Consider the following 11,073-nt stretch of genomic DNA (forward strand, 5'->3'; position numbering starts at 1 on the left):
CGGCTATGCGTCGCTCAAACAGGAGCGGCCAAAGTCCTCCGGTAAACAAATAGAAAGATGCAGACTCCACTGCAAGACTTCTCGTTCAGAATGAATAGACAAAATGAAGTGTAAATTATTTAGAATTTCAGCTTTTGTGAGTTTAGCACAAAAAAAAAGAGTTTTTTATACCTATTTCATTGTTATAAAGCCATCTGGTGTCTTGTCATTGTGTTGACAATTAAATCAGTTAATTACTCAAATAACCAAGACTTTTTTTTTGTTCCCCAGACTTCAGCTAAGAGAACAACCAGTCAGTTCACCTGCCGTTTACCCCCCAGACACATAACTTAGGCTGAACAGTTACCATTACACAATTGTAAATATTTTAAATCTCAAATAATTCATTTTCATATTCATTAATATAATATAATATAATATAATATAATATAATATAATATAATATAATATAATATAATATAATATAATAATACGATCTACAATACTGTCATATAATATAGCTGACTACATCCACCCTCAGTGACTTAATTTAATTCCAACAAGTTATCAATATCATATAATATAATATAATATAATATAATATAATATAATAATACGATCTACAATACTGTCCTATAATATAGCTGACTACATCCACCCTCAGTGACTTAATTTAATTCCAACAAGTTATCAATATCATGTTCAATTTCTCCCGTTTATAACAAACCAAATTGCATCTGTTTATTTGTTTACCAGCGGATGTTGACCGCTCCAATATGGCGGACGCGCAGACGCATAGCGCCGACAGCAGTAACCAATGAGGTATCTACGTTCCTACATTTATGCGCAACAACCAGTTCACTTCGCTAGCTCAATGTCTTTTTACAAACATACTTCTGGCAACAGACAGGTTCAGAGCGTATGTGGGTATTAAAATGAAATAAAGTTGTCCTGCACAGTTAAGGTAATTAACTGATTTGTTGTTACTGAACGTAATGCGCTAATAGCAGCTATTTAGCTAGCATGCTAACGGTGCTAAGGATGACAGATAAAAACACCGGGACAATGTTAGTTAACTGAAGTCCGTCACAACGCTAGCTACAGTTTGCAGGGTCTATCTGCAGTGTGCTGGGTCAGGCACTGACAGCAGCGCTTCCCCTGGCTCCCAGTGTTATCCAGCGGAATAGCTTCATGTAACTGTTTGAATGTGGACTGTATCTGAAGCAGCCATTGCCTCCTGCAGCAACACAGTTTGTCAGTAAGGCACAGAGAGAGGAGTCAGTTAGAGTCAGTGCTGTTTTATCCTGGTCTGTTACTGGTTGCAAACTGCTGTCTGACAATGCTCCTGTTCATCTGTTTATCTTACAGTAATGCCATAGAGGCAAGAGGCATTGCTAAGTCTACTCCACCAGGGAGGAGAAGTCTCCTCAGAGATGGCAACTGAACTCCATGAGACTATATTCATGGCCAAGCAGGAGCGCCACAAAAACCTGTTCCTTAACTACAAAAACCTGAATATTTTCCCCGTGGAGCTGCTGAAAGATGAAGGCCTGCAGTTTCTGGAGAGACTGTACATGAAGAGGAACTCACTCACTACACTGGTATCCACACAATGATGCTTTTGCTGTGTCAGACATCAGAGATGCTGTTCATTGTTGTTGTGTGTAAACATAAATGCCTAACAGTACAAGTTGTTAGAAGGTCTGTTAGTTCCTCAAAACATGCAGTGGTATGATAATAATTTCTCAAGATTATTTCCTGATTGATTTACTGATTATTTCCCTTTTCTTTCTCTCTCTCTCTCTCTCTCTCGATCAGCCTGACAATCTTGCCCAGAAGCTCCCGAATCTAATTGAACTGTGAGTACTCAATTAAGCAATTTTTGTACAAATAAGATAATTATTTTATTTAATTTGACAGCAAAGAGTTGCCAAACTCCATGACACTTTGCTTTTGTTATGTTGTTATTATTGGTTAGTATAATAAGAAAGGTGGCAGGTGAATTTTACTGATCCCCAACATGCTGCAGCTGTGAAACATGAAAATGTGAAAATCTTTGTAATTTGCTCTGCATGAGGCTGAATGCTGAATTCCTACGTCGTAACTCTGACAAACTATTACACTTGACACCAGAAACTCACTGGCATGAAAATAAAAGGTCTCAGACTACTTTATAACAGTAACCGTGAGATAACAAATAGTTTGGTCAATTCAAATTGTAACATTTCTTTTTTTCTTTTTCAGGTATTTGCACTCAAACAACATAGTCATTATTCCTGAAGGTTGGTCCTCCATTATGTCGTGATGGCATGCCACTGTCGACAGTCATTATTTTCTTTTTTGTCAGTCAGCTTTCTTCCAACAGCATTTGAATACATTGCTGCTCTACTTTGACAAAGTCTTTATAGTCAGAGACATAGCAATCAAATATCTGTGCGTGACTGTTAGACTTGTATATGCTTCTCATTTATGTTATACTAAAACATGCAGACGAGTGACAGTTGAAACGAAAACCAACATCAAGTGTCTTAGTAAGGTGTGTGGTCACCACATGCTGCCAGAACAGCTTCAGTGATCCTTGGCATTGATTATACAAGTGTCTGAACTCTAGTGGAGGGATGAACACCATTAACTATTCATTTTTATGATGATGATGGTGGTGGAGAGCGCTGTCTAACACATTGGTCCAAATTGTCCATAGGTATTCAGCTGGGTTTAGATCTGGTGACATTTAGTGACACATTTGCCCTACAGATGGGGGTAATGTCACCCTGTTTCTCCACTCATTTTTCAGGGTTTTCCTTTAACTTCTCACTGTCTGTACATGAAGAATGATTCAACAATATTAAACAAGGCAAGAAAGAAGCTGCTTAAAGTTTTAGAAGAAGATCAGATGAAACTAAATGAGCAAACCATCAACTACAATAAAAATGAAGCTGAGATGCTCAGGCTGCAGAAATAATGATGTGCACTGATTTATTCATATTTCATTAATACTGAGATAATGTGATATAGAATTGTACATTAGTAAGACCCTCAATAGAACAAAAAACAGAAGAATTTAAACTAGTGAAATCTGGAGAAGTTGTTAGCCTGACGATGAGTATCGTTGACTGGATAGCCTCTAACTGCACACAGGAGAGGAGCTAGGAGAACTTTGCCTGCTGAACATAATAAAGGTGTCTGTTTGGTTTGATCCTCAGCTATTGGAAACCTGGCCCGGCTGCAATCTTTGGACCTCAGCAATAACGCCCTCCAGCTCCTCTGTCCAGAAATTGGCCGACTGAGGTCTCTGCGGCACCTGAGGCTGTCCAATAACCAGCTGAAATGCCTTCCTCCAGGTAAAAACCAGTTCCTGTCTGCTTTGCTGTTATTCCTCATTCTCTAATTAAAGTGCAGCTCAAGTTAGCTTTGACACTTTATTTATAGAAAAAACGCAGTTGAAAGAAAGAAATATTCAGGATTGTGGTATAACGACTGACAGTATCAGACCATACATAAAAGCATCAAGACAAAAATATGACACATTGAAAGTGCATGGCTGCGTCCAAACCTGAGCGGAATAAAAGATCTGACAATGACTAAATAAAGTGCATATAACAGAGGAAAAAGATAAAAGAAGACGTATAAACATAAATAGACTGACAACATCTTTGTGTAATGTGTGGTGCACCACACAGCTCATTTGTATTTAATACACAGCTTAAACTCCAGCAAACTGATTAACCTCTTATTTGTAAAAGTTTCCACTGTGTGGTACAAAGTCCTGTTTGGCAAGCATTGACTTAGAATACCAACTGTAGCTGAGGTGTGTTCAGTTTGCCAGCAGAGGGCAACAGAGACACTCAAATAAACTGAAGGAGACAGGAAACGGCACCGTTCAACTGAAGAAAAACATACAATACATTCTGTTGAGGTGCAAATAGTTACAGAGTTATCAAATGTGAAGCTGAAGTCCAGATGATTTTGTTGTAATTTCATATTGTTCTTGAGCATTAAAAAACACAACTGTTGCTCAGCCTCATATTTTAATGATATATCACAATGTTTAATTTTCAACCTTAGTAGGTTTTGTAAGTAATTTAAAAACATTTCTGACATATTAGTCATCTATGATTTTTTATGGGGATTAAAGCAAAATAAAAGTATAAAACAATTGTCTCTCTACCAACATAAGACTCAGTTGTTACTTACTTTCATACAGTTATGTTGTGTTCATACCAGTCACACACTCAGTCACACACTCAGTCAGTCAGATGCGCTACCAGAATATCTTTAACATTTTGTTTTGTCACGTTCCTTGATGTGCCGTGAGTCTTTCATTGCCATTTAAAGTCCAGTTTAGAAATTTTCAACTGGCGATTTTGTTAAAAACACTGACAGGAAAAGGTCACAGATGTGATCACAGCAACCATCTTTTCAAATGACTGAAGTTTCTCTCTCTCTCTCTGTGAGTCAGTGTCTGTAAAACAGCAGGCGTCAGCCTAATTATCTGAGCCTTCTTTCTTGGTTTCAGACTATTTGGAGACATGAAGATGACATGAAATTACCTGCTGATTGTCAGCATTAAAAGGAAATGCTGCCAAAGGACTTGTTCAATCAAAACTTTAATGTTCCAGATGATCGCATAACAAAAACACTTCCCCGTCAATTTTGTGCTTTTTCATAGTGAGATTTGATGTTGATTTATTTCTTGAAATAGTAGAAGTCAGATTTGGGAAGACTGATTCTCTCTCATGTTTTGTCTGATGCCTTCAGAGATCGGTGATCTGCATGAACTGGAGACTCTGGACGTGTCGATGAACCAGCTGATGTCTCTACCCGATCGGCTGCACCGCTGTGTCTCTCTGCAGAATCTGACAGCGGACCACAACCTGCTGAGCCACGTTCCCCGGCAGCTCTGCTGGCTCCACCGCCTCAACCAGCTCTCCATGGCCGCTAACCGACTGACCTTTCTACCGCTCGGTCCGTATATTCCCTCTATCTGTGCGTTGCCATAGGGATGTAGGGAGCAAGGCTATGTTATTATTATCTGTGTGTTTCAGATCTGGGCAGATCACGGGAGCTGCAGTTCGTGTTCGTGGACAACAATGTGGACCTAAAAGGCCTCCCCTCCTACTTGTATAACAAGGTCATCGGCTGCAGCGGGTAATCCTGCTCCTCAAACAGCTAACTTGAATAACTCAGATCACTTCAACTCAGTTTGATACAGAGCAGTATGAGTTAGTTTAGCCATGCACTGATAATAAAAAAAATATGGAAGAAATGCAGTTACATCTTGTTGCATACTATAATAACAAAAAAACAATTGAAAGACTATATCTGCATGTGTGTTTTGCTGCTGTACAGGTGCGGTGTGTCATCACCAGGGTTGGACGGAGACCTGGGTGAGGTGCCCGGTGAGGCGCTGACTGAGGCTCTGGTCGGGTTGCCGGCTGAAGTGAAAGTGGTGGGATCAGAGTCGGATAACGTGGTTCCCCTGGAGGAGCTCACCATGAGGACCCTGCACCGCATCCACCACCACAGCCCAACAGGTGAGGAGTAACGGCACACTCTGTATATCTGTATGTTCACTACACTGGCCAGTAGTGATGCACAGATCAGAGTTATACTGTACCTGTGGGCACTGTGGTTAATCCACAGATTGAGCGGGCCGAGTCATGAAAATGAACATGCTGATTAACAGCGGATGAGCTGCAGGTGGATGATTAATATTTGATGTATGAGGAAAATATCAATTATATTCTATAAAAATGTGAACATATTTTAACTTCATTTTCCATCAGGCAAGAATTTAGACTGTGTTTGGATGTAGGCAGTACTTAATATTTACACCAAGGTCTCCTACTGCACTGAAGCTTTGGTGATGTACCTCACATCTGCCAAATGAGTAAATGTAAATGGACTGCTGACTTCGTTATCATTTATTTATTTTGAGCAGTAGCCAAACATTATTATGAGCTTTTAAATTGTTTGTGTTTCAGAATTTTAATCAGCCTTAGTCAGCGTGTGTTTGTTCTACTGTGGAAAATACCTGTTGCCATTTTTTATTTTTCCAAAAAAGGAGAACTTTGACTTTAAACAAATGTTTGTTTATTTGAAACCAGCCTACATCATGTAATCATGCGTAATATCCCACTGAGAGGAAGGGGTAATGTGTGCTTAAGTGCAGGTCTCTAAATTGTGGAAAGAAATTAGTTCAGGGTTGGTGGCAGGTGGATGATTTATGCTGATTCGGATGATGTCGGATCCAGACCACGCATCACTACTGGCCAGTGTACAAGTGTGGATGTGTATGAATGTAAAGCAGAAACATAAAAAAACAAAAAAAAAGGCCAATAAATGGTTTGTTATGGAAAAGGAGCTGTGTGCTTTGTGCTGAAAAAACCTCTACTGTTGTGTTTTTTAGACCTCAACTTGCTGCCTCCCATCACCCTCCCAAAGAGCCTGCTTGACCTGTTGCAATTCCCACTCGGTCACTGTCACCGCTGCAGCCAAGCCATGTTCACCATCATCTACCCCAAACTGTTCCCCCTCCGTGACACCGCCCTGGCAGGAGTGCACCGCAGGTAAGAACAAACACACCTCAATTCCCTTCTAGGACTGCTCACAAATAACAATAAATCCTGTTTTGTATTTGCAAATGAATTCTTCTCAACTAAACACGAATGCTCTTCTTTCGCACACTATGTCATCTCACTTTTTTCCTCTTTAGGACGACTGTGAGTTTCGTGGCCTACTGCTGCTCCAGCCACTGCCTCCGGACGTTTGACCTCCAGGGTTGACATCTTTTTCTTTGCCCTGTGCACGTTTGAAGCAGAAGCTGTTGATTGGCTTCCAGAAGGTGACAGATAACAGCTTGTCGTTTGTGGGGACCTCGAAGGTCTGTACTGCAAGAGTGCAGGAGCTCTGTGCTTGATTGACAATACTAAGAACCACAAAGAGGCAGTCCTCTGTGGGTGTTTGGTGGGTCAGATGATTGACACAGGGCTTGTTCAGCAACGTTTCAACACTTTTAGACAAAGACCTACATGGCGCTTCTGTCTAACCACCTTGGACGTTTGTATTCCTGTGTTTGTGGTGAGGGTCAACATTAATAACTACCATGTGTGAACAGTGCACCACTGTGCTTATTCAATGACATCTGTCTGAAAACTAACAGCATTAGACCTGAAGTAACTACAAACCCTTATTCACAAATGAGCACTTTTTAAGAACAAGCACTGTTTGATATATATATAAAATCAGTAATTTTTCACGCAGAAGTTTTTGTAGCAGGCACATCACATTGATTGTGGAGTCATCTTCGAGGTATTAACATTTGTAATATGGTTTATTTTACTGATTACTGAAGAACAGCTGGAGGGTTATAGTTTGAGAGAATGTTTCTATTTGATATGTGTCATTTTCAGCAGCAGAGACCCAACCGCATTAACTTTCTAACAGAAGCCATGTGTCTTTGAGCAGGGCACCCAAGTCTCACACGGTATCACATACAGCAAATGTGTCAACACAGCATACTTTATGAGGACAAACTCATGGTCATAATTCTGAATTTATTTCTAAAATGTTGGTACTAGATAGAAGAATGAGCCGAGGATCAGTTTCACGTTTGTTTTGACAGAATTGTCAGTTTCTGTTGTCAGTCAAGTTGCAAGGCAGGTATCCATTTCTAAATTTTGACTGTTTGTGGAGCAAAGTTCATGTAATTAACATGTTTAAGAAAACTAATGTATTTTTTTTCCTTCCCTGCATTTAACTTAAATATCACTCTCAATTACAGGAACCCAAAATGGTCAAATCAGTCAGTTTGTAGCCAAAGTTTTCTGTCACCGTCTAAAGAAAATGAGGTTTGTACACTTCAGAGGCACTGTGTGATTCTCTTGTTGGACTGACGCTTGTGTGTTATAATTCATTACTGTGTTGTACAGTTGTAAGTTATCATTTGTTTTGATTGTGTTGCATTTTGGCAGTAAATGTTGCTGACCGATGTTTGGCTTTCAGTGAATTAGTGCCTTTTTTACTCCACGGTTTCAATTTTCCATGCTTAACACCCCCAACTGTCTTACTCTTGGTTTAACTGCAAATAATGTGTCTACGTGTGAAGTAAATACATCAACAAGCTTCTTAATGATAATGTCCCTGTAAACTGTCACTACTATAATAAAAGCAACAGTCAGTTCCGTGTTGTTAGTGGCAGTAGGTCAGGACAGTCAAGCTCTTTGGCTTCCCTGCTTAACCCGAGTCAGTCTTTTCCTCTGTCGTACCAGCTGCCTTCATGTAAAACAAACACTCTCTGTGACCTCACCTCCCTCTCTTGTCATGTCAAGTCAATTTTATTTGTATATCGCCAATTCACAACAGAATTTACCTCAAGGCACTTTCCAAATAGAGCAGGTCTAGACCTTCTCTTTCTAATATTATTTACAGAGACCCAACAATTCAATTCCCACCAAGAGCAAGCGCTAGGCGACAGTGGAAAGGAAAAAGTTCCTTTTAAGGGGCAGAAACCTCGAGCAGAACCAGACTCAGGGTGGGCGGCCATCTGCCTCAACAGGTTGGGTTGAGAGAGAGAGAGAGAGAGAGCAAGAGCGAGAGAGCAAGAGAGGGCACAGAAGAAAAGAACAAGAACATGAAATGATAGCAATATTAATAATATTGATAGAAGCGGCAGTAATGGCAATAGTAATGTAATGGCAACTGTAGTGCGCTTACTGATAAAAGTTATAATGACAGCTAATGACATTAATAATTATCATTATTAATTATTAATTATAGTGAATTTTAGCAGGTTTAGCAGCAGGTGTTAAACAGGATCATGGGGGCAGTAGGTGGTTTGCAGTTGCAGGTCCAGACTCTACAGCTGCAGCTCTGGAGGCGGGAGGATCTGCGGAGAGGAACAGGAAGGAGATAGAGAGGGGGAAGGGAGAGAGAGGCACACAGCCTGGGCGCTCATGTGCTTGAGGGAAAAAACAAACGGTTAGAATGATGCAGTGATATTCGGAAAGTTTACAGTGATCCCGTCGGCAGGACAACCTGGACTATACTGTACTGAGTTTACTGGTTTATTGAGAATGAAGCACACCTGCCGATGGTAACAGGTACAAAGCCTGAGTTTGTCACTCATGTTGTTAATCACCCTCGGAAGGTCCTTGACTTGAAGGAGGATTTTATTTCATTTTTTCATAGATACAAGGATGATATAGCTGTCAGCCTGGAAATGCATATCAACCTAAACCTCACATGTACAACAAATGCAAAAGATGCAAAGTGAAGTACTATTGTCGAGACGTTTTGTAAACCTTTTCAAGTTGTTAAATTTAGCCCACAGCAGCCACAGTCATACTGAACGATAAAACTTTAAACAAAAAAGGTTTTACTTGGTTTAGAAGTCAAACATCTGGCTGGTGAGATACACAGGGCTCCGGCGTCCAACAGTATCTTTTATCAAGGCAAGTGAACTAAGAGCTCATTGACGGAGCTCTGGAAGAGAATGACCATTGAAGCCAAGACATGTTTGTGGTGTAAGTGATAACGGAGGGTCGTGGAGGGTGGAGCAGAAAGCCGAGCAGCTCCATTCAGCAGACCATGATCCTCTCTGTCTGGTGCTTCAGCTCTCTGCCCTCCCTCTGGGACTATCACATCTCTGCTGACTGCACATATGAGAGAATACATGAGCATACTGCATGGTCATATAAAAAACACAGGCTACACACACACAACACATGGTGAACGTGTGCACACACACACACACAGACACACACACATCTGCACCCAAAATGAGGGCAAGGACTTATTAAAGAAGCGCACACAGTAATCCACCTGTAACAACAGCTGATGCCATCCAGTGGAAAGAACATATGATCAGACATACAGTATATTGTTCATCAGTAAGTAAAATAAACCAAGTGCACCACCTGATCATGTGAGTCCAGGAGAAACATTCAAGCCTTTCTTTGATTCTGTTCAAACCACTGCATGCATGAAGGAAACATAAAGTCAAAGGGGAGATAAAGTTTTTTTTTTTAAACCTTGAAATAAATGAATGCTCCATCCTCCAGTGGTTTCAAACCTTTTCGGAGATTCAGATGTAACCCCTCTTCATCACCACCACCCGTCACCTCCCAGATGTGCTCATTTGAAATCATTTTAAGCTGGATGTTAGTTCACAATATTAAAATGCATAAAAATGTTTTCATCAATCAAACTAGATTGATTTCTTTTTTTGTACTGCTGCCATCTGGAGCAGCAGAACCTGAATGTTTCAACCATCTGCTGAATCCATTCACTATTTCAACCATTAGTGTATGTGTGACTTCAGCTATTTAAACTCTTTATCCATTGAGTTTTTTTATGTTTGTTGTCTGTACAACACAAGGGGAAACGCAGAACTGGAGCTTGACTGGTGTAGAAATTGGTCTTTGAGTTCATTTCGAGCTGATATTAACGACAACAAACAGTTCTCTACACATGTGCTTCATGATGCATCAGCGCTTTATTCCTAAGCTCTAGGTTGCTCTGACTCGAGCCCATATTATGAGGCTCTGTGTGGCATTTCGATACATCATGCAACACCAAAGTAATTTCCTGTGGTGAGTCAGGCAGGGCAGAGTGTGAAGAGGGGGGGGGGATTAATAGACTAAGCAGCTGACTACAGAGCTGTTCAGCCTACTGTAGATAATGTGGACTGTGAAATGTCACATCATGAATACAAAATTTCTAATTTCTTTTTTTTTTTTTGGGTGGGGTGCTGGGGTCTTTTTTTTTTTTTTGCTTTTGATCACCTGTTTCAAGCTCCAAGCCTGACGCTCTGTTATCTGCAAAACTGTGGGGTTTGTGTGATGCCCGGTAATACATGCAGTGTGGTATTCAATAGTGAGCTCTTCATGCACATCTCATGAGCATAATGCGTTAAACGAAGCTTTAAAAAATGAAGATTTATTCCCGAGTCTTCTTGAACCTTCTCAAAGCTCCTCTGTTCTCATAATTTATATTTAATCTATCACTGACCCCTGAGAGACTAACAGCCCCACCACCTGAAACACCTAAAAGAAATCAATCTCAAATGAATGTCTTTATACTGGATGCAGTGTG

General features: G+C 40.3%; 1 protein-coding gene across 2 annotated transcripts; it reads left to right on the forward strand.

Moving 5' to 3' along the window:
* The first annotated feature begins 722 nt into the window (after positions 1-722).
* On the forward strand, positions 723-7,970 carry lrrc28 (leucine rich repeat containing 28). Of its 2 annotated transcripts, none has more exons than XM_023429747.2 (10): positions 723-801; positions 1,348-1,580; positions 1,798-1,838; positions 2,224-2,261; positions 3,183-3,320; positions 4,738-4,944; positions 5,025-5,127; positions 5,329-5,513; positions 6,389-6,548; positions 6,695-7,970. In XM_023429747.2, the coding sequence occupies exons 2-10, from the start codon at positions 1,413-1,415 to the stop codon at positions 6,762-6,764; spliced, it is 1,110 nt and encodes a 369-aa protein (XP_023285515.1). In that variant the 5' UTR covers positions 723-801; positions 1,348-1,412; the 3' UTR covers positions 6,765-7,970. The 2 variants fall into 2 exon arrangements, with proteins under 2 accessions (XP_023285515.1, XP_023285514.1); XM_023429746.2 differs by lacking the exon at positions 723-801 and adding an exon at positions 808-943.
* The last annotated feature ends 3,103 nt before the right edge of the window (positions 7,971-11,073 follow it).

Source organism: Seriola lalandi, unplaced genomic scaffold (genome assembly GCF_002814215.2).
Source record: "Seriola lalandi dorsalis isolate HSWRI2012SDOR001 ecotype SW California unplaced genomic scaffold, Sedor1 jcf7180002054898, whole genome shotgun sequence".
Taxonomy (NCBI): Eukaryota; Metazoa; Chordata; class Actinopteri; order Carangiformes; family Carangidae; genus Seriola; species Seriola lalandi.